The sequence below is a fragment of the Trematomus bernacchii genome, unplaced genomic scaffold (assembly GCF_902827165.1).
Source record: "Trematomus bernacchii unplaced genomic scaffold, fTreBer1.1, whole genome shotgun sequence".
NCBI classification, from domain to species: domain Eukaryota; kingdom Metazoa; phylum Chordata; class Actinopteri; order Perciformes; family Nototheniidae; genus Trematomus; species Trematomus bernacchii.
Window position 1 is genome coordinate 1460963 of NW_022988097.1, and position 23776 is coordinate 1484738.

The following is a 23776-nucleotide window of genomic DNA, read 5'->3' on the forward strand; positions in this document are numbered from 1 at the left end:
CTTACAACGGTGCCGACAATATTATCGTTTATTGCAATAATTTCCGGGAAAATGTATCGTCCAACAAAATTAATTATCGTGACAGGCCTACCTGCAAGTCATTATAATGAGAAACTTCTCGGGTCATTATCTCAAAACGAGTTTCTTGTTATTTTTTTAGATACTGTCATTACTTTTACAAATTAAGTTATTATTTTTGACTTACAGGAATTCTTATAATCTTTTCTTTAATTTCATCATATTGTTGTTCTGCATAAAAGGTACTTTCTAGATGCTGAAAAATGTATTTCTTAAAACATATAAATAATATAAATATTATATTAATTAATATTGTTTTGTTGATGTACTAAATGTAAAACTAAGTGTTTGCTCCGTAAAATAATTCCTGTGTAATTCCTGTTTTTTTCTTTTTAATGCCATTGCCTGAAATGTTATGATGATCCATTTGTGCTTGTGTATTGATTGCATTCAAAAACTGTTAAAACGCAGACACATTGTATGTTGTAAACTCATTGTTTATCCTTAAATATACAGTTTAATGCTATTATAAAAGAAGTCCACATTTCCAGGCTTCTGTTTATGTTTTAGTGTGAAATCACTGATAATGTTCCCAACACCCTTTACTGCACCACAGGAAGTAAAAACGTTTTCTAAAACTAAACACTAAAAAAAAATCATATAAGAAAGTTAATGCTCATTATTACACAGCTCAGTTGAAGACTTGATTCTGATTGGTCAATTTGGACATTCCAGAGGTTAATCTTTCTGCTAACAGACCTTTGCTCAGGACGACGCTCTGAAGAAGGGACTACAGTGCTGTCATATCAATCTGTGGAAAGAGGTCCAGTCGTTTTAATGTTGTTAATCGAACAAGGCTCTGGCAGTGTTTTAAGACAATGGACATAGAAAATGGAAAAGAAAATACGGCATCCAAGAGATCTACTCTCTTGGATGCCGTATTTTCTTTTCGGTAAAAATAAGTAATACCTGGTTTTTAGACTCTGATTGTAGTTAAGAACGCTCTATCTTTTTAGGAAAGTAGAAGTCTTTGGTCAGCATTGAGACGATGCAGGGGATCTGCTTCTTCCCGCTGTACCCCGGCAAGTTGGAGGAGGACTCAAAGTGCAGCGCCACCTTGCGGTTGACCCGGGTCATGATCTGCATGAGCTCCAGCTCTCCGCTGAATCTCTGCAGCATCTCACACAGAGACTGCATGAACCAAGAGCCGTTGCTTTGGTTCCTCCATGAGTAGTAGCCTGAAGGACAGTGTGAACACTCTGATTACAAGGCGCACACACACTGTAGTGCCAATTCATTCTGACAGGAGACCAGCTTTATACAGGTATCAGACAGTGTGTCTTTTAATGAAAATAATGCATAAAGGCAGGAAATGATAGCAGGACAAGAAGTATTTAACTATGACGGCGTATAATGGCCATTGTAGGAAATGTTATTAATAATAATTATAGCGCCAGGTGATACAAAAATAAAAGGAGACGATTAAAGTTGTACATTCATGAGAGCAGAACTTGAATATTTTTTCACCGTGTTGCTTTCTTCTAAATAGTTAAATTCACAGCTATGTTTCTACAAAGTCCATCAAATTACGATGGTATGGAGTTTTTGTGATAAAATCTGAATTATTTCCTATGTTTTATTTTTTTACCATATCCTATATTACATCCTATGTATTTTTTAGATTTAAATCATTGAAAATCTGAGTTTTCTCTCATAATATTACCCCCCCCCCCTCCAACATATATATATTATTTGAAATAAAATGGCCCTTATAATCCATTTGACTTTTCTAACACTTCTGTTTGAAGTTACCTGGAGCAGTGGAATAAGCATACAGGAAGTCTGCCTCCACTGGAATCCTCTCAGATGATGATGATTGGGAATCCACACTGTCCGCCTCAATGCAGGATCCATCATCCAGGCCCGACCCACGGCACGCCTGCAGAGGACAGGGGTCACAGGTGCATATGTTACCATTAATAGATGTACATTAAGTGTGATGGTGTTTCATGGTGCTACAGAAGCTCTGTAAACACTGCATGTGGTTTACAGCTGCTATAACAACCAGTGTTCTTATTTACTTAGTTTTCCTTCGTCAGGTAAGACAGTGGAATACTTGACGTCAGAGAAATCAGCAGAAGACAGACAGGAACTAAAGCTCTGGCAGTGTTTCAAGACTGGTGATGGAAAATAAAATGTGAACAGACTTGGACAGTTACAGAAAACCTTGTTCAGTGCTGCTGATCATTTATTCTTATCGGAAGCAATACAGTATTTTTTATATCAATAAAATCATTAAAAAAAAATCATTATTTTGAGGCGATTTTCAAAACCCTCTGCTCCGCGTCTTGATCCTGCTCAACCGGTCAGTGTTATTTTTTTATTAATGACTGGCTCACGCACATTATCCCTTACTTAGTAGAACTTTAAAAAGGGAAAACCACATTTGGTCTGGATTTCCAAAAGTTTGAAAAACAGAACTTCCTTGTTCTCTTTGCTTGGATTGCAAACTATCTACGTTTTGAACAGCTGAATCTTGTTATATAATTGCAGAGTGCAGATATGAGAGGGATACATTTTACAGTGTTTTGGTTGACTTGGATATTTAGCCTGTTTTTATTCGGCCAATAGGGACGATCCTGATACTAAACCAAGGAGCAAATTCTGCTGTAATGAATGTTAGCAGGGGCAGTTTTTGTTGCAGGCTTTTTCCAACACAACCCCCCGAGAGAGAGCCTCGTTTGCATTACTTTGCATGAACAGCTAGTGAAGGTTCCTTCTTTGAATTCCCAAAGATAAACTGGAAAACTCTTCTGTGTTAGCCAAATAACTTTGTGAATTTAAATGTATATTTTATTGTTAAAGGTTAAAATGGAAAAAGTAAGCTGTACTGAGCTTTTATAGAGTGGTACAGGTATGATATATTTTAGGATGCCAGGAAGTTAGAATCGCACAAGTTCGCTAGACTAAAATACAATGGGATCTTCCATTCGCTTTTGAGATATTGCAGAGACTAAGCTCTGTGGCAAACTAGCTTTCATAAGACTTTTTTTAGCAGGATAATCTCCATATCTTTACCCGACCTTTATGTTTGTGAAGCCTAAATGCAATCACCAGAAGTAAAAAGTCAGACCACAGTCACATGAGGTCACGTCCACATTGCTAAGCTGAAGGCAGCTAATGTTCGGCGTGATGATGTTTCGTAGTTTCATTTAGCCAATTTTTAGCAAGTGCTTTAATAAGACATATAATATATTCACAAATGGGCTATTTGTTGATTTAAAAAAATGCATCTTGTTAGCTAAAGACGTTATTCAAGATGTTTTTGTTTATTTCTTTACCTGTGTGTAGGCATAACTTATAAATCCCGGATATAAAAATGTTTTTATGTCAAATCAGTGTCAGCCTTGGTAGCATTTCAACGACTTATGTGGCAAGAGACGGTACCGGTAAAACAGGTTTGTGTCACTTTGTTTATTTCTCACCTGTATGAAGAAGAGCTTGGGTTTCCCCACCAGATCCCTACAGCGATCTCCTTTAAAGTGCTTTGTCAGTTCCTCAAGCAGTTCACAGCCGTCGATACCGTATATCACCCCGTCATCTCCGTGACTCAGCAACACACAAGCAAATGATGCATTTTGACTGTGGTCCGCCTTGGATGCTAGAGGCACAAGCGAGAAAAAACAAGACAAGAGTAAACTTGTCAGATTTTTATTTCACACAGTGGTAGTTTGGAATGAATGAAACACTGTAGTTTCTGTTACCATTACACAACAGTGTTTTCATCTCCTTCACGGTCTGATCATTGGCAAACTGGACCTTATAACCCATCTCAGAGAAGGTCTTCATGGCAGCGGCAGCATCTAGATCCGTCCCGTTACGAGCTTTCATCCCTAGAGAGACATAAACACAAGTAGAGCAGTCCAGGGACGGGATTACTTTGATATGAAATTAACATTTTCAACTCATACTAAAAATGTGGACAGCTAAAATTAGAGTTTTACTTTGTAGACCTAAGAGAATATAGTTTATGCTGCCTACGTTTCTTTGTTCTCTGTTATAGAAGCTTTGAGATCCATGTTTTTATTATAAATTAATTGTTTTCTCTATTGTGTAAGACTTGAAACATGTGAAATATAAAAGGATTTGCTGTTTGCCAGGTGGGAGAAAAGGAACTTTGAAAAACAATTATGGGGAATATGGCGGTATATACGGTAAATATAAAGTAAAGTAATTTGGGCAAAAATGGAAACGAGTGAAGCTGGAAATACGTAGCTGGAAAAGGATGTGTAAGAACCGTAACACTAGAAATGATTGTTCTCAGGGACATTTTAGCTTCCATTTTGTTTTGTTTTACTGGTTTGAGTCTTTTGTGTTCCCATATGATGCAAATAAAATAATCAAATGTGAGAAAGTACGGTATGTTCCTTTTAAACATTTCTTATGTATTCTGTTATGTACCATTTCTGTGATATATAATTACATATAACATGATAGAAGGAAAATGCTTTTTTCCACATTTGTTTAATGCTGCGTTCACACCGGACGCGATGCGAATATTCGCATCGCTCCAATCGCTCAAGTTTCACCGCGGCTTGCAGTTTGTTTTATCGTGTCATTCAAAACAGACATACCGTTGACGCGCCGCGCCGTTGACGCGCCGCGCCGTTGACGGACAGTTGAGGTTGTTTACACTTCCATGCAAGATCGTTTTGGTTATTTCTGTCCTTGACTGTGGAGGATATAACAACTATTGCTGCTTTGTACCTTCTGTGGAAGTCCTACAAACAGTAGTAGCAACAAACGCCGTCGTGTCTGGGTTCTTATTCTCCTCCAAGCCAGATCCTTTTTGTTGCGGTCCCGGTAGATATACGACATTGTATCGTAAATCTCCGGGAACCCACTCACAGCCACAACGATTATCTCTTCCATCTTTATAACTGATCAACAGCAGGACGTCAGAGGGACGTCAGAGGGACGTCAGAGGGAATCCCAACGCTGATTGGCTTTCGCGAGAACGCGTCACGTGAATTTGACGCTCGAGTTGAAAAAATTGAACTCTCGCGTTTGACGCGATCCCCTTCAATCGTGTGATTCGCGCCACGCCCACCGCTTCATGCGCGCCGTCGGAGCGAATTCGCGTCTGTCCGCATCTCTGCATTGACTTTACATGTAATCACGCCGCCCCCAAAAATCGCATCGCGTCCGGTGTGAACGCAGCATTAGTCACAAACAAATGTAATGTAAATTAGAAAATGGTTCACCTGATTTTTTCTTTGTCTTTCTTGCCTCGAAGGGCTTCCGTAGACTTTTGTCTAATTGTGTGTAATGTAACAGAAAATGGCGAAACACTAACTAATTTGACATTTTAGTAAATTACTAAAGGTGAAGATGTGACAGGGTGGAGGCTTTCAATCGTTTCTTTTTTTTATATAAATCTACGGAGGGGGAGATTTGGTACAAGTCCATCAGAGAAGACCTTTTTTATACTTATTTTACGTTTGTTGTGTACATTATTAAAAATGCAGAACATTGAGTGCAAGTGACTATGAAATGAAAAAGAAAGGGTTTGTAGAAAGGGTGTATCTACCTGTGCATGGGTGGAAGTTCTTGTTGTTGATGATCAGACAGGTTCCGATGCAGGGATAGTCCATCTTGTAGCGGTAAGGGTCACTATGGCTGCGGGGGGCAGAGTCAGTTTCCTCAGGAGTCTCACTGCTGCCTGCAGGCTTTGCACCCAACCTAAAAATACACACACACACACACACACACACACACACACACACACACACACACACACACACACACACACACACACACACACACACACACACACACACACACACACACACACACACACACACACACACACACACACACACACACACACACACACACACACACACACACACACACACACACACACACACACACACTTACTTCTTGGCCTTCACGAACAGAATGAAACTAAAAGAGCTACGTACAGAAAAAGACTCAAAATAATCACAAAGCAACTACAGAGAGACAAAGAAATACTACAAAGACGACTTTAAAGAGTTAAAAAGACGTCAAAGAGACTCAAAACGATTTTAAACAGACAAAGAATACTTCAGAGACACAAAATAATTTTAACGAGTTACAAAGACTTCGAAGAGACACAAACATATTTTAAAGAGACAAAAAAGACTTCAAAGAGACACCAAAACACATTTAAAGAGTTACAAAGACTTCACAGAGAAACAACAGATTTCAAAGAGACAAAAAAATACTACAAAGAGACACAAAACGACATCAGAGAGTTACAAATACGTTACAGAGACACAGAAAGACCTCAAAGAGACAAAAAATACTTCACAGAGAAACAAAATCACTTTAAAGAGACTTCAAGGAGAGATAATACAGCTGCAAAGAGACATGAAGGGATTCAAATGTTATTAAAAGGGGAATACAAAAAGGAAAATAAGTCACAAAACGGGAACAAAGAGGCACAATTTTACTATATAGTAACATCAGTGTACAAATATTACCTTTTTCCAAACAATTTTATGGCGTCCACATTGTCCTCAGCACTCTGCATGTCTCCGTCAGCCATGCTCCTACAGGCACAAATTCAGAGGCAGAGGTCAGAAAATAAATACAATGGAAACATACCATTATTAAACAATTAGTATTTTTCTAGCAAATAAGAATGACTACCACACCCCGAAGGAAACTGGATAGATAACATCATTTAGAAATAAAAACTGATAATGACATTTTGAACATTGTAATTTATTAGAAAAATAAGTGTTTAAAGCAATACAGGTTTTCCCTCCAGGAAATAGTTTAGCCAAGGTAGTAATGCCCCTTTCACACCGGCGCTTTTCCAGCTCCTGCTGGGAGCTAGAGCCTGAAAAGCGCCGGTTTTTCCTGTTCACACCGCAGCGGCGGCGCGTCATACCTCCGGAATGCGGTTCACTTCCAGCTCCAAAAAATTGTCGGTCCAGAGGCAAGAGCTTTGGAGCTATGACGCGGCGTCTCTTACGTCGAGGCGTGCAGGAAACCTTACTTTGACCATCCGTTCGCTGTTATTGATCATTGTGGAGAGCAGGCAGACGTTTTGTTTGTTATTATAGCAGCTATCGGATGGAATTAATACATGGGCTGTACAGGTTGTCATGTCCGACTATCACAAGTAGAATCATAATGAAAAATACGCCGGTAAAAAGTGCCTGGAGAAAACGGCTTAGCAAATAGTCAGTTTAGCTTCGGTTGCTATGCTAACATCACCCATGTTATACCAGAGAAACTTTCATAACAGCGTTGTGATGCCAAACAGCGTAAATTCAGACTGACACACATTCACTTAAGGGGAACTGGGGATATGTATCAGCTGCTTGTGTGACAGTCAGACAGTGAATACTTTAGAGCCGTGTGAGCTAACCCGGAGCTAACGGGAGAATAAACTCCTGTGGAAGAGCAGCCAGCACTGCAGCGGTCGGTAAATGCCGCTGAAACACATTAATAAACAATGAACCACGGCACTCTGGAGAAAAGTATAAGGTTGGAGAAGTCGTTATTTAATTTAATCTGGCTTCGTATGATTAAAAGCAACACGATCATCGACCCGACGCAGTCCCCGGCCCGTTGTTGTTGTGGGAGAAAATCTCTCGGCAGCTCTGGGCGGTGTGAACAGAGCGGGAGCTGAAAAGGGAAACCGGAGCTGAACCAGAAAAGCTCTCGCTAGGAGCTAGAAAGGGAAAAGCGCTGGTGTGAAAGCCGCATAAGTCACCCCATATCGAGGCAGAATTAGCTAAATCTTTCATAAATATTTGGCCTTTTCCGTATGAAATAGCCTCTGCTCGTGTCCCATCCATAAAACAAAAAAGTACATGTTTGATGTAAAGACATCTCCACCCTTCTATAATACACAACAGGAAATCCTGCATACAGGGCCGGTACCGAAGTGGGCCGGTCGGACAAGTCACTAGCACCCCCCCACCCCCCCAAATGTGTCCAACTTATTATGATCAGAGGTGGAAGAAGTACTCATATCAAGTAAAAGTCCTGCATTGCAAATGTTACTCAACTAAAAGTACTTAAGTATAAGCATAAAAAAATACTTAAAGTACCGAAAGTAAAAGTACTCATTATGGAGATTGGCCCATTTTCTTATAATATATATTATATGTGATTTAAGTAGGTAAAGGTGCAGCTAGTTTAAATTAGCTTGTGAATTTATTCCAGGTGTAACTAAAGTTTTGTTTAAGTGTTGATTATATTTCACATCATTAAACAAAATCTGTAAAGTAACTAAAGGTAATAAATAAATGTAGAGGAATAAAAGTACACGATTTACATCTGACTTGTAGTGAAAGAAGCAAAACATTGAGTCCCTCAAAATTGTATTTAAGTACAGTACTTGAGTACATCTACTTAGTTAGTTACTCTACACCACTGGAGCTGATGCATCCTGTAATATATGATATGAATATCGCAATATAATACTGTTAAAGGTGGGGTATGTAATTTATTTCAGAAACACTTTTTGTTATTTTCCATGGAATGCTGTTAACATCCCGATAGCCATGAATATTTTTAAATGCTTTGACAATAAATACATTAAAACATTTCATCTGTGGAAGCCGTGGCGCTGTAAAAAGCACGACCAATCATCTGAACCGGCCCGTCTAAAATAACTGGATGGCCGACCTGCCTGTCAGCCTTCCATCTGTGCACAAACTTATCTCGTGCCCTCATTGGTCATGTGCACGATCGTGTGTGTTGGAGGAGGGGCTCTGTAAGGAAGTGGCAGATTTTTTCCGGTTGTGTATTTTCAAATTCTAGCGCACTCGAGCTGGTTTCTCCAAAATTACCTAATGCTGCGTTCACACCGGACGCGATGCGACTATTCGCTTCGCTCTAATCGCTCCTATCGCATCGCTCTAAACGCTGGAGTTTCACCGCGGCTGCCAGCTGTGTTTACTCGCATCATTCAAACAAGACGCGCTGGCTCGGGAGCTACGACTACAACAAATGAACATATTTTACCGTGATTAAATTGTAATACACGTTTCTAAATGATGCCGAAGTAACAACATACTGATACCGGTTAGTAACAACCATGAATTAATGCTTTGACAAGTCTGCAGACAAGACGGCAGGAGAAAAACCTTTTAAAATGCTTGTTTTCTGAATGAAGATCGGGTCGACCAGGCTAAGCTAACGTTGTATATGCTCATTCCACACTCATAACAACGGCCTACAGACATAAATAAACCAGCGACTGCATTCGCCATGACACAGACAGTCTGTGGTTTGTACTTGTTTAACTTTTGTCCAGTTTCTGAACAGATATGAGGAGCTGTGAGCTCTGTGTGCTAACTGCTAACAGCTAACGGCTGATGTTTTCTGGTTGCACGTCAGTGACGGCAGGCTGAGATCCTCACCGCTGATTGGCTTCCGCGAGAACGCGTCACGTGAATTTGACGCTCGAGTTGAAAAAATTGAACTCTCGCGTTTAACGCGGCACCGTTCAATCGCCTCAATCGCGTGATTCGCGCCGCGTCCACCGCTTCATGCGAGCCGTCGGAGCGAATTCGCGTCTGTCCGCGTCTCTGCATTGACTTTACATGTAATCGCGCCGCCCCCAAACATCGCATCGCGTCCGGTGTGAACGCAGCATACCTACCCCACCTTTAACGTCAGGAGGTAGCTCATAGCGAAACTGCATTGACCAAACAGAGCCAGTAAAAAGCGGGAATGATTAACTGAGTGTTGTAATTTAAACCCACTTGAGTCACTGATAAATCATACCGCAGAAAAAGCACCTGTAAGGGAATATTCATTAAAAAGTTAATGTTATATAAACGCTTTATTTCGACTGAGGAGTGTTGTGTACGCTGAAGAAGTGACAGTACATTACATGACAACGGTAAACGTGTTATAGAGCATGTTTGCTGTAACTAGCTAACGAGCAAGTATACTGGATTAAAAGCACCAGTGAAACCAAACTTTGAATATCTGTCATAACAGAGGCTACTATGGTTTAACGCACTTGCATTTATTTTTAAAACACCAAATGAATTCACAACTGCCTGCTACTTCAGAATGAACATTAACCTACCGACAAAGAGTTGTTTATGTCAGGTAGTACCCGAAGTAAGTTAAGTTTCCCGTAAACAAAAACGTATACTACAGCCGGGTTTACAAGCCCTGTTAACCACAGCAGACTCGACAAAAGTCAAGCTTCGTCAAAATGTGAATTAAAACTAATGATATATCTATATATTGTATTGTTTTTTTTTTTTTAAATAAACCTACCTTTTTGTGTAAGTCGTTAGTCCCCAGCCGTCTCTACTATTATTAGAGTATAAGGAAATGTCAAACAGTTCTTCAACTTTCAGCCCATCAGGAACGCCCCTCCCTATGTGGGCAGGAGAAACTACGCGCACCTTGACCATAGGGAGCAGTTCATTGGCTTAGAAATCTGTCCGGTACCGTGACGACCAATCTCTTGTCGTGTCAGAACATGTTTAAAGAATGGAGAAACTGAAACTACAGTATTTTATGAGCATGCACATTTAATGCACCTTTTCAAATAAAAAATATATAATTTACATCGTATTTAAAACAATTCATCTCCAGAAATACAACCTACTATATAACTTTGTGAAGAAAAACGCACAAATTAAAAAGTTTAATTAGTCTGTCAAATCAGGTTGTCAGTGCGTGCGTGCGTGCGTGTGTGTCCGACACCTAACTGTAGTTATTTGGAAGCTGTTTTCACTATATCAGCCTGCGCTGAACTGTTGTTTTGTAGATGTGCGTTGGAACCACAAGACCAAAGTGCATTTTATTTATTTATTTTACATGTTTCAGTTGGCAATTTTTTGGTAGCCTCTTTACAAAACTGCACCATTGCAGTTTGTGATTCAAATATGTTCCTAATTAAACATGCAGTTGTAATAATTTCACTTCCTGAAATAGTGTACATTTTTCAGGTCTTTTGATTCATTAAAGGACTTCTTAACTACATTTGATATTTTCCTCTGGCTTCATCTAGGCTGCATGCTCAACATGTCACCACCGATTTACAACAACCATCCTGATGAACTGTTAATCATTCCTATTTTTATAGTATACCAAACCCAGTAGAAAACAGGTTCAAAGCCTTTCATCGGTCTTAATGCACAATTATTTTAGACCAGTTAGAAATAAATACAGAGAGTTCAACCTTAAAACAAAATTATTTTCCAGGAAAAGCAGCCCTGTGAGATGTAACTATAGACTGTACGTGACATCAAATAAACTTGCTGGGACTATGCTGTCACCTTCTGGTGCAGAAGTCAAATGGCTCAAAAATAAACTCATGAGTTGCTTCTCAATACTCTCTCTGTACACACTTGGACTCACATGTTGTTACAGTTATGAACCTGAAAAGAAGGCAGTTTCTGTTTACCTAGCTTCAACTAATGTGGTTTGTAGATTTCAAACTTTTGGATTCAGGATTTCAAGGGACATAACTTTCGCATTTTGGTTTAAGAAATTATTGTTAAATTGCATGTGATTAATTATATTGTCTTCTGTTGTGTGTACCCATTCTTGCCTTGCTTGTGTGTAGGCAAGAATGGGTGTATCTACACCAATGTGATGAAAGGAAAATATCTTGTCGATATAATGAGACGCTTTCTCGGAATACTGTGTTAGTATTTTAAGAAATGAAATCATTACTTTTGAGTTTTCCCATAATATTGCAATATGTATGTAAAATGGGAAGGGGTGTGTCACTTGTAAAAAGAATTGTAAAATATTTGCCACTAGGTTTTGGATGCATTGGTTCTGTTGCAGCTTGATTATTGTTTGGTTATTTGGTCTAGTGCTGCAGAAAAAGACTTATACAAATTACAAGTAGCACAACAATAAGGCAGCACGATGTGCACTGCAGTGCTCCTACAGAACCAGAGTAACTGAAATGCTGGAGACACTGAAATGGTTAAGTGTCAGACAGAGGTCCACTTATATTTTGTTACATTTTGTCCGAAATATTACAGTGACGCACTTACCACATACTCTATATTATCACAGAGGTTTATAGCGCAGTATGCTCAACATAACTATCAAACACGACATGCAATAGAAGGAAGGTTCGTATTACCCAAAATCTAAATCCAGTATGAAACAGTATTTTTTCTCAATTTTGAATTTTCTATTGAAGTAGGCATTCAGCTCTAAGAAAGAGAAGTTAGGACATCTGGAGAAACACCTGTTTTTTTATTTTGGATGGAGTAACACTTTAAATGTAGGGTACTGTAACATTTACATTTAAAGATGATTTAGAAGAATTAAAACATGACTTTGAACACAAAACCAGTAAACCACATAACCAAAACCAAAACTTCCTGCAAGTGGTTCAAGGTATTTTAATGTGGTTAGTAAGGTTACCGAACAAGATTATATTTCGATCTGGGGATCCTCTACGTTTCCTTCCTTCTTTCTCCCACCGTTACATTTATCTCCACCAGTGGCCAAACTAAATAATCGCATAAACACAAAAATAAATGATGTCGCTTTTCCATTTACTGGTTTAAGAAATGTCTGTGTGTGGGGTATAGTGCATTATTTCTGAGTTTTGTTCTTATTCATTGTTTCCTTTTGGCTGAAGTTCTTCTGCCTGAATACTCTTGGCCTCCAATAGCAGAGCTGGCAAGCTGGAGGCACCATACTGCAGGAGAGGGGGAAGAAGGAAAGGAGTGTCAGTCACAGTTATATTAAAGGGGCCCTATTATGCTCACATTTGTATGTTGAGCCTCTACTGTGACATGTCTCCATGCTTTAATGTTCAAAAAGCTCTTTATTTTTCTCGTACTGCATGTGCTGCAGCACCTCTTTTCACCCTCTGTCTGAAACCAGAGCCCAGTCTGCTCTGATTGGTTAGCTGACTGGCTCTGTTGTGATTGATCAACCGCTTAGAGATGTCCTACCACTTAGGCCACGTTTACACGGAGACGAAACGGGTTGTATCCGCTACAGTTCTCTATCGTATGGACGGTTCGTTCACACGAGGCCGTAACGGAACCGCGGAAACGGAGGCCTCAAACGATAACAGCTCCCAAGGTGGGTAAATCTGCGGACGAAACGCTCTGGGGGGCCAAACGGCTCTGTGTGTACGTCCTATACGATCATTTCCTGATAACGATGACACCATAGCCCCACCTCTCCCCACCTCTGCTGCTCACCCCCGCGTCACCCACGTCATTGATGATGTGTTTCGCCAACAACAATGGCGGATCACAGGGTTGCTTTCATGCTCCAGATGCTACTGACCATGCTACAGATGTTAGTGCAAAATCTACAGCTCCTCTACCACAACCATCAGCAACAAGTGGACATGGAGAACTACATGAACTACATGTTGCTAAATCCACCGCGGAAAATAATCAGAAGGGCAACCAGGCAACCATGGCAACCATGCTCGGGGGGTCTTCTTCGCTGCTTTTGGTGTATTTTGTGGCGGAAGTACAGCGCCACTTACAGGCATATGTACTACAGCGTCTCCAGCGAGTTGAGCGGTCTCGTGTGGACGGACACGTTTCTTGAGCCGATTCCGTGTGGACGGAAGAGTTTTTTGATATCGACATCGGTTCGTTTTCGTCTCCGTGTAAATGTGGCCTTAGCCTATCACATACAATGTGTTGGTGCGCTAGCCAATAGAAGTGGAAGTGTTACGTAGTGATGTCACTATCTTAAAGAAGTAAGAAAGAAGTCTAATGGAGGCGTTTCATGCAGGGGGGGGGCGGAAGAGAAAAGTTAACATTTTAGCCTTTGCAGACCATTTATGGCGCGTTTCCACTACAGCCCGCAGCCCGGTTTAAGAGGGCTGTGATGTCAGCGGCCCGTCTTTGGTTGCGTTTCCACTTGGCCTAGTACCGGCCGGCGGGTCCTAATTCACAGTTTTTCTGGCCTCATAAAATCGTGGGGCCAGGGCCAGAGACAACGAGGCTGAGTCGGGCTGAGTATGCTAAACTAGAGAGAGCATCGCTGGTAAGGGGGCAACAACTACAACAAGATGGACATATTTGACCGTGATTTAATTGTAATACACGTTTCAAAATGATGCCGAAGTAACAACATACTGATACCGGTTAGTAAAAACCATGAATTAATGCTTTGACAAGTCTGCAGACAGACGGCAGGCGAAAAACCTTTTAAAATGCTTGTTTTCTAAATGGAGATTGGCTAAGCTAACGCAGTATATGCTCCAACCGTCCACACTCACAACAACGGCCTATACAGACATAAATAAAGCAGCGACTGTATTCGCCATGACACAGGCAGTCTGTGGTTTGTACTTGTTTAACTTTTGTCTAGTTTCTGAACATATATGAGGAGCTGTGAGCTCTGAGTGCTAACAGCTAACGGCTGTGTTGTTTTTCTGGGGTTCTCATTGAAGATGACGTCACGGCTCCGCCTACACTGCGTTACTATAGATACTGCCCCAGTTCCTAAACTGTAATGGAAATGCGCCATAAAGTGAGCCAGTCCTAACGAGGCCCAGCCATACCGAGCGGGGCCGAGCGAGGCCGTGTAGTGGAAACGCGGCATTACATGCAGAGAAATCGATATAACACACTACAGGAAAGAGAAACATCCAAAAGGCATTATAGGGCCCCTCTAAAAGGCTTTAAAAAACATCAATTACAAATAAATGTAGGTTGATTTGCTAAAGTTGTGTGTATACCATCTCTTTTTCTTTGGGGTGTTTGCGTCGGTAGTCCAGGTATTGTGTGTTGAGCTCTCTGATGTCGTGCAGGAAGGCTTGGCCTCGTCTCAGATCAGCTAGTCGTGCTTTAAGTTCAGATTTCTCCTTTTGCAGCAAACACACCTGCCTCTCCCCCCTGACCAATCAAAAGAGGAGTCATTGTGAGTTAAGGATGGAAGTAACCTTAACAGGAAGTAAAGGTAGTTTAAAGAACATAGGTTTCACCCTGTTTCAGTTTTTTTATTTACAAATGTATTCTTATTTTTCTGTATTTTATTTCCCCTGTTATATCCATTTATACAGGATTATTTTTATGTTGAAATATTTAAATTAATAATACGCATTAAAATTACTATTCGTATCTTTATTTTCTATACCGTGACCATGTCTTTTTGTCGTCGTAGGGTAAGTGGGATCCGTTTGATTCCACAAAAAAATTGAAAAATACTTGTAATTCTATGTTTGTTTTTTCAGTATTTGAAATGAACAAAAAACAGACTTGGATAAGAATTAAAAAAAGAGCTGACTGAAAATATCACTGAAAATACATTTATGTGCAAATGATGGACCTCACTGTTGAAATCATAACGGTTTTTATTACTAGATTCTTTCAAAGGGAATATTTTTAATCTTTTAGACTATAACATTTAACAGGAATCAGAATGAAAACTGATGTGTTGGTGCATCTGAACCGCCTCTCACCTCATCAGCTCATTTTTGGCTTCCAACAGTCTCTGTGTCTTTGTACGGATCGAGGAAGCCACCTGACCACAAAAAGCATAATGGGACGCTTTAAGAGATTTGCTCTTTGCTCACTGCAAGGTAGGGCGCCGGGCCTTGGGAGAAAAACAACAAGTTAGTTTTGTTTAAATGGTTACCTCCCCTGCTTGCCTGTGCTACTATAACAATCTGTTATCTGATTGGTTTCTGTTACATCCCAGCTCGTTAAGGGAAGGGGAAGCAACACAACACCAGATGTTCTTTGGTTAAATAAAGATATTTTCAAAAAATATAGTCTCTGTCTCAAGGGCCAAGTGGTGTTATCGGTGGGCCATGCCCGGTACCGCACCAATCCGGATCCTCCACTCGCCAGGTGGGAGGGACCTGGGCGACACGTCACTGAAGGCCAACAACCAATGACCTCTTGTGCAAAATGTAATCGTACTTCTTCCCGTGGTTGTCATCATATTTCAGTCTGGACTAAAGTGATAGGTCAACTTCGCAAAAGCCATTCTGTTAGCATTGCTTAAAGCTGGTTGCCATAGTTACCTTTATGTTTTCTCTTTTTAAAACCTTTAGCTCCTTGGAAGCAGAGATCTGGGGGAAAAACACACAAAGAATGTCTTGATTAAAATCCTGATATCAATTCATTTTTTTCACCTCTGTTTTGATGTTTAATGCTTATTTTATGAGGTGGAATTAATGCATATTTGCCTAAAGATAATAATTATGCAAAAGCTGTAAAAAACAGAGCACTGTCTTCCTGTTTTACAACAGTTTTGTCATTTCTTATGTGAATGAAAAATGCCTCAACAGTTAGAAATATGGTTGTAACTCTGCACTACATTCTGTTATCTGACCTTTTCTAAGAGCTGATTTTCCACATTGGAGGAGAAAGAATCAACACACTGTTTCAAAGTGTTGGACTCCAAAGACTCCCTGAAACACAAACAGAAAAGGTTCACTTCTTCAACTGCAAAACTTGCAATAAAAAGTATTAAACTGTAAGGAGTGTTGGTGGTGACATGATTTGACTGGAGTTTACCTGTACTGGTCACAGAAGTCCAGGAAGGCTTCCAGCACCACCTCCAACTGTGTCCCCCCCTGGCCCCCCCTCTGCCTCTTCCTCTGTTTATCAGTGCTGGCCGTCTCTGGTTCAGGAGATGCACTGCCTAAAAATGATCCGGGGCATTAGCGTTGATCTCGTGCACAATATATGTTGTGATGTATAATCAAATATCAGAAACACAACATCCTCAAAAGTCCACTTGATGCCAAGAAGCTATGAATACAAATATACTCTTAAGAACTTAAAAGAAAAGTTGAATTTGTAATAACAGCTTTTCAGTTTGCTGTACATACTGATTGAGGATGCAGAATGCAGCAAATATTGAATATGGATCACCATAAAAGATTTCTGTTTTATATTTAATATTATTATATTATTCGTATCCATCTCTTGACAGCAGAGCACATAAGTATAACTCCCAAAATGTCAAACCATTATTTTTAACAGGGTTGAAACGTAACACTTTTTTCTCTTACCTGATGAAGACTTCTTAGCTTTCGACTTCTTCGTTGAAGACTTTCTGCCGAAACGATAAAACCTGGCCGTCTTTGTACTTGGGCACTGAGTCAATAATATGAGAAAAAGTCACAATTTAATTTGACATTCCTGGCTGCTGATGCAAGTATCTGACTCCAGGAGTTAGTCCGTACCCAGCTCCTCTCCTCTCCCACATCCTCTTCCTCAGAGGACAGCACCCTCTTACGTCTCTGCTGAGCGCCACCAGAGTCAGACTGCTCCTAAGGAGGAAAAAACAACAAACAGTTCATCGTCATACCTTTTCAACTCGACTACTCATACAAAAAGGTTCCCTTCCTAATTATCTAATGCTACTTTCACAACGACATTATCACAATTATTGTAAACTACAGACACTACCCTTGGTATTGGAGACACTGACACTGACGTACATTTGAGTATGTAATACACTCTGAATGTATGTGGATTTTGCATCCACGAGGAAAGCATGGATGTATAATACATTAGCAAAAATGTCTGCGTATGAGACATAAGCTTACTGGACTCAACCAGCCCAGAATGCATTGCGTGTTTTCAGACTGTCCCATGGCGGACAGGTATAATAATTCAAAGTTGGCAAGTGAGGTTAAAGAGCTGTTAAGGACAGGAGCTTGTATATATAATCTACCGTAGAAAACATATTTAACACTACAATATGTAATACAATTAATTCGCCTTAGAATAATACTGGTAATATTGATTTACATTTGTAAAACATTTTTTTTTACCAGCACTAGCTCAGCAACAATGCAGTACATACCGATTGAGGATGTTGTAGGCAGTAATTGAGTGAGTGCTGCTACCAAGAAGCCATTACTAGACTGTGGATACAACCAGGAAAAGCTACCGTGGGTGAGTGGATTCATTGCTGATCATATTTTTAAGATGGTTAAGGTATGTCACACCAGTACAATCATCATTCGTCTAAAGTGGATTTTTGTGTCTATTATTATTCTTTTTTTTCTATGCCCCCCTTGTTTGAGTATCATTGAGGTACACCCCCATAACCTTGTTCTTGTTCATCATTTATTTCATAGCATGTTTAAAGGTCAATGCCTCTGTATTGTCCACAAAAACTGTAATTCATTGATGTGTGCTTTCATTGTACTACAGAAGGCGTAAAGAGAATATTGACATTTATTGACAATGATTGTATAGACTTGAAAAACTGAATAAAAATAGAGAAAGTCTTTATGGTTCACATCCTTACCTGTGGCTCGGGGTCACATGACATCCCGCTCTTTCTCTTCTTGCCTTTCTTCACCAGCTGATTCTTCTCCGGCCTTGTCGACACAGAGACAGATAAATACTTTGATGGGAGAACAGGACATTCATCATGATCTCTGTGAGTGGGATGTAACTTCTGTGTGAGCTCACCTCGCTGCAGACGTCCTTACAGCACTCCTCCTCTTCTTCTTCTCCTCTTCCTCCTTCCTCTTCTCCTCTGCTCCACGCTGTTTACCAGCAGCCTTCGACGTCTGAGGAATTTCCTTTCTCCCAGCCTTTCCTCCGTTCACCTGTTCCTCGTCTAAGACGTTTAAATCTTCTTCCAAGGCAGTGCTGTGAAGAGGGTTGCCTAGGAAACACAAGAGTTAGTCTATTGTTCTTAGGTGTGATTAGGTTTTTCCAACTTTGGAAAGGCAAGTGATGTATGTTTACAAGTTTTTGTCTCGTAAATGATTGCTTTTTTTTCTCTGGAATTGACCACTTTAGTTTGAGATAATATCCTGTTTTTGTCTTTTTTGAAAGTTTAATCTCCAATTTATAATGCAGCAACCATATGAAAGTGCTGTGTTGGGCTTTCAAAAATCCTTGGAATTAAAAAGTTGTTAAATTCAAATGGTTTATTCCTTTTATCTTTACTAACAGAGACCATTTTATTTACTGCACTATGATACTTTTATTGCATTTTTATTTTCAAATCATAATGTGTTAAGTTTGCTTTTCTTTGAATTTTTAGGTATTTCTCAGATTTGTTACTGTTGCTAGTTATACTCCACATGCCAACCTATTAACCCCTCGAAGACAAATAGTATGTTTTAAATGAAATAGTGACACACACTTTATAATGATATAGCTGACTTACCATAGTTTAGCTGCAGTCCCTCCAGGAAGCTAGCTCTGTCTATAGCTGACAGGTTGGGAGAATCTGTGTTCTCATTAGACGAACCTTTCTGGATTTCAACAAAACAGAGGATAAGAAAACTTTCATCATTCAAACATTTTATCACATTAGGCGCTTTCACACCGCAGTACTTTTCCCACTTTAGTTCCGATATAGTTCCGAAATGTTGCGTTCACACCAAAAAAATCCGGAACTAAAATGAGTTAATCAGAACCTTTTTACCCCCTTTTCTGTCCCTGCTAGAGAGCAGGGACTTTCGTGGGAGAAAAAGGTTCCTATTTCTGATTGGCTGGGCGGATTGCAAACCACGCCCCGTAAAACTCCCAAAAAGCTTTGTGAAGCCGCCATTTTATTATCGCATTAGCATTATTAGCATTAGCCCAGGGAGTCCCAGCAGCTTCTACTGAAGCCAGTCCCCAACTCCGGGGACTTCCGGCCGGGGACTTCGGGTGGCAGTATACGCCGTGAAGTTGTTTGCGGCCTGCCAGTAAACCCAAAGCAGAAGAAGAAGAAGTGACGTCAGCGGCTTCATTTGACTAATCCTCACTCATGGACTTATTCCGGTGTGAACGAGATCTGCTCTTTAGTTCATGAGAACTAAAGAGTTCTCATGAACTAAGTACAGATGAACCTTTGTGGGAAAAGTACTGCGGTGTGAAAGCGCCTAAATTGGTAATACCATTTTTCTTCAAATCAGTAGGGCAAATTATACAGTGGCCATCGACCAACTCACTTTGCTCTCATGTTGTTTTACTGTGCGCACTTTGGCTCCTCTGCCTTTTATGGCACTGTGGAAACAAAGGAGACAACACTAAAGACCTAAATACACATATTTTTCAAGCTTATAGTTAGGCTTGAAGTGTCAAGTTAACACAATATTATTTTTTGTGTTTATAATAATTTAACATTTGTATATCCTTTCCTTTTTATTGTAATACCTTATCTTATATGTTTACATGAAATACCATCTTATCACACCTATTTTTATATATCATATCCCCCCTTTAAGTTTTTATATACAGTACCAGTCAAAGGTTTGGACACACCTTCAAATTCTAAGTGTTTTATGTATTGAAATGTTTTCTACATTGTAGATTTATACTGAAGACATCAAAACTATAAAAGAACACATATGGAATTGTCTAGTAAACAGAAAAGTGTTAACACATCCAGAATATGATTGATATTTAGCTGGCTACTGCAGAAGGCTGTGGTAGCCATGCTGGTTAAGTGTGCCTTGAATTCTGAATAAATCACCAACAGTGACACCAGCAAAGCCCCCCCACACCATCACACCTCGTCCTCCATGCTTCACGGTGGGAACCACACATGCAGAAACCATCCGCTCACCTTCTCTGCGTCTCACAAGGACACAGAGGTTGGAACCAAACCAATCAAATGTGGACTCATCAGACTAAAGTACAGATTTCCACTTTCTAATGTCCAATCCTTGTGTTTCTTGGCCCAAACAATTCTCTTCTTCTTGTTGTTCATCCTCAGTAGTGGATCTTTGCAGCGATTGGACCATGAAGGCCTGATTCACGCAGTCTCCTCTGAACAGTGGATGTTGAGATTGTCTGCTCCTTGAGCTCTTTGATCATTGATGTGGGCTCTAATCTGAGGTGCTTTAATTTGTGTTTTCTGAGGCTGGTAACTGATGTATTTATCCTCTGCAGCAGAGGTAACTCTTGCTCTTCCTTTGCCGGGGGGGTCCTCGTGAGAGCCAGTTTCATCATAGCGTTCGATAGTTTTTGCGACTGCATTTGAGGATAAATTCAAAGTTCTTGACATTTTCCGGATCGACTGGCCTTCATTTCTTAAAGTGATGATGGACGGTTGTTTCCCTTTACTGAGTTGAGTGGTTCTTGCCATAATATGGATTAGAAATCACTAGCCTCAACAACTACCGCCCAGTAGCACTCACCTCCATCATAATGAAGTGCTTTGAGCCCCCATCGCCATCAATGGGACTACGTGGAGAGAGTCAGCAGCTTCAGGTTCCTTGGGGTCCACATCACTGAGGACCTGACATGGTCTCTTCACACCACCACCATCACCAAGAAAGCTCGACAGCGGCTCTTCTTCCTCCGCAGGCTGAGGAGGTTCAATATGGACTCCAGGATACTCTGCAACTTCTACAGGTGCACGATAGAGAGTATCCTGACTGGCTGCTTCACGGCCTGGTACGGCAGCTGCACCGCCCTCAACCGTAAGGCTTTACAGAGGGTGGTGAAAACTGCACAGCACATCACCAGGACGGAGCTGCCATCCATGGAGGACCTTTACTCCCAGCGCCTCAGGAAGAAAGCCCTCAGGATTATAAAAGACCCCCATCACCCCAGCCACAAACTGTTCAGTCTGCTGCCGTCTGGCAGGCGTTACCGCAGCATCCGGACTAAAACCACCAGACTCAGGGACAGTTTCATCCCACAGGCAATAAGACTGTTAAACACCTGAACTGTTGAAACAACATCCACAATATTCATCTGGCTGCTACTTAAAAAATTATTGATCTTACCTAATATATCATATTTCAATGACTTGCATATAGACTCTTATTGCACTATTTCACTTTTTTAAACTATTTTTCTTCTTGTATTTACTATTTACTTGCACTATATTTTTCTGTTTATCTGTGTTTTGTGTTGCACTGTTGGAGAAGCCTGTGACACAAGATTTTCATCGACATAACTACACTGTGGCTATGTTTGTTTGACAAATAAAGAACCTTGAACCTTGAACCTAGAACAGTAGTCAAATAGGGCTTTCCACTGTGCACTAACCCTACCTCTGCACAACACAACTGATGGTCTCAAACACATTCAGAAGGCAAGTCATTCCACAAATGGACTCTTGACAAGGCACACGTGTTCATTGAAAACCATTCCAGGTGACGACCTCATGAAGCTGACTGAGAGAAGCCAAGAGTGTGCAAAGCTGTCATCAAGGCAAAAGGGGGCTACTTTGAGGAATATAAAATACAAATCATACTCTGGATTTAACACTTTTTTGTTAACTAGTTTAGTTAACAAAAAAGTCAAAACTATGAAAGAACACATTCCATATGTGTTCTTTCATAGTTTTGATGTCTTCAGTATTAATCTACAAAGTAGAAACAATTAAAATAAACAAAAAACTTCAAATTTGAAGGTGTGTCCAAACTTTTGACTGGTAGTGTATGCAATACCCTTTTGCAGTAGGCTTATCTGATTTATACATTTAATACCCATTTATATTATGTGTTTTTATATGTGTAATCTTCTTAGCCTATTTTTTTAAATATTTGTAATACCTTTTTAACATGGTTTTTGTATGAATGTAATACCCTCTTATCATATATTTTATATATGCAAAACCCTCTTATATTATGTTTGTATATATTAAATGTCATATAGTATTTTTTTTAGAAATGTAATACCTTCTTATCATATGTCTTTATGTATTTAATACCCTCTAATATTATATGTTTTTATGTATTTAACTCCCTTCTATATTGTATGTATATGTAATACCTTCTTATCTAATATGTTTTTGTCACGTATGATCAATTACCTATTATTTTTAATAGTACTTCAGTCTGCTGATGTAAATACACTTCACTTGAGCATCCTACTGCTCGTGTCATGACTCCACTCCTGGCTGCTGTGTGATAATGCGGACCCAAATCACCCAGGACCGGTTTATCATTATGTTTAGCTGCTATGTGGCTAGCCTTAAACAACACTCTATTCAGTCAGGAAGCACCTTCATGTTATACGTTAAATGCAACGCCAAATGTCGTACAAATGCTACAAAAATGAATGCTTTTCTAATAAATTGTAATAGCTTAGCTCTTCTGAACTTCCTAACGAAACTGACAACAGACAAAGCTTTTATTAGCCTCTTCTTTCACGTGCATTTGTATCGAAATTACATTAACGTTACTCTCACCGCGAAAGCATTTAACAATTATTTAATGTGTTATTAGCTTACGGCTATGCCGATACCAGCAACACAAAATGAGGCTGATTATAACTTATAACTAATTTATAATGTGTCTTACCTCATTGAGACGACTGTAGTAGACTGTAATGTAGTTTAGTAACAACAAGTTTGTTTTGTAAACACTTCGTAGCTCGAGTTGCTTCCTCTTATGCCGCTTTCACACCAGCGCCATGTTGAGGTTGCTTCCCGCAAAATGCTTGAATTGTTGGACTGTACCATTCCAAATACTTGGGGTTTGAAGGGTGGTCATAATTTATTAAATTTAAAGTTATATCTCAAAACTTCAGTTTTCCTTTTACAAAATAATAGTTTACACTTAATTATACGGTGGTCAAATATTGGTTGTATTGCTCTTAAAAGAAACAATTGTACTGAAAATGTGTAAAAACAAACTACCCCGAGAAGACTTAAATGTCGGTCCTACGGAGAGCAAAATGGTTCAATATATGCTCAAGATGTTTCAATAACGTAGCTATCTACGCCAAGTAGTTTAAAGCCATAAGCAAGAACAATTTTTTTAAAGATAATATATATAGCTCAGTCTAGTGCATGCAACAATAAAATCCATACCAAAAAAATAACAATAATAATGATACAAATGCAG

General features: G+C 39.8%; 2 protein-coding genes across 2 annotated transcripts; both read right to left on the reverse strand.

Moving 5' to 3' along the window:
• Nucleotides 1-494: 494 nt before the first annotated feature.
• On the reverse strand, nucleotides 495-10416 carry LOC117475166 (caspase-3-like). Its single transcript, XM_034121314.1, has 8 exons — nucleotides 10321-10416; nucleotides 6546-6614; nucleotides 5609-5760; nucleotides 3783-3911; nucleotides 3504-3679; nucleotides 1831-1957; nucleotides 988-1256; nucleotides 495-829 (listed from the first exon to the last, which is right to left on the reverse strand). The coding sequence occupies exons 2-7, from the start codon at nucleotides 6608-6610 to the stop codon at nucleotides 1012-1014; spliced, it is 894 nt and encodes a 297-aa protein (XP_033977205.1). The 5' UTR covers nucleotides 6611-6614; nucleotides 10321-10416; the 3' UTR covers nucleotides 495-829; nucleotides 988-1011.
• A 1835-nt stretch (nucleotides 10417-12251) lies between these two features.
• On the reverse strand, nucleotides 12252-23383 carry cenpu (centromere protein U). Its single transcript, XM_034121049.1, has 13 exons — nucleotides 23231-23383; nucleotides 19922-19976; nucleotides 19150-19237; nucleotides 18441-18639; nucleotides 18274-18346; nucleotides 17198-17284; nucleotides 17024-17108; nucleotides 16524-16650; nucleotides 16339-16417; nucleotides 16028-16075; nucleotides 15461-15522; nucleotides 14738-14894; nucleotides 12252-12721 (listed from the first exon to the last, which is right to left on the reverse strand). Exons 1-13 carry the CDS (start codon nucleotides 23233-23235, stop codon nucleotides 12635-12637), a joined length of 1152 nt encoding a protein of 383 aa, XP_033976940.1. The 5' UTR covers nucleotides 23236-23383; the 3' UTR covers nucleotides 12252-12634.
• Nucleotides 23384-23776: the final 393 nt, after the last annotated feature.

What these genes read in the sequence shown, in the direction of transcription:
- LOC117475166 (XM_034121314.1), bottom strand. Translation starts at nt 6,610, where the DNA reads ATGGCTGACGGAGACATGCAGAGTGCTGAGGACAATGTGGACGCCATA. An exon ending in GAAAACACTGTTGTGTAATG is followed by an intron (nt 3,680 to 3,782) that starts GTAACAGAAACT and finishes TTGTGCCTCTAG; the next exon opens with CATCCAAGGCGGACCACAGT. An exon ending in CCAAGCTCTTCTTCATACAG is followed by an intron (nt 1,958 to 3,503) that starts GTGAGAAATAAA and finishes TGTCCTCTGCAG; the next exon opens with GCGTGCCGTGGGTCGGGCCT.
- cenpu (XM_034121049.1), bottom strand. An exon ending in GACTTCTGTGACCAGTACAG is followed by an intron (nt 16,418 to 16,523) that starts GTAAACTCCAGT and finishes TTTGTGTTTCAG; the next exon opens with GGAGTCTTTGGAGTCCAACA. An exon ending in ACCCCAAAGAAAAAGAGATG is followed by an intron (nt 12,722 to 14,737) that starts GTATACACACAA and finishes CCTCTCCTGCAG; the next exon opens with TATGGTGCCTCCAGCTTGCC.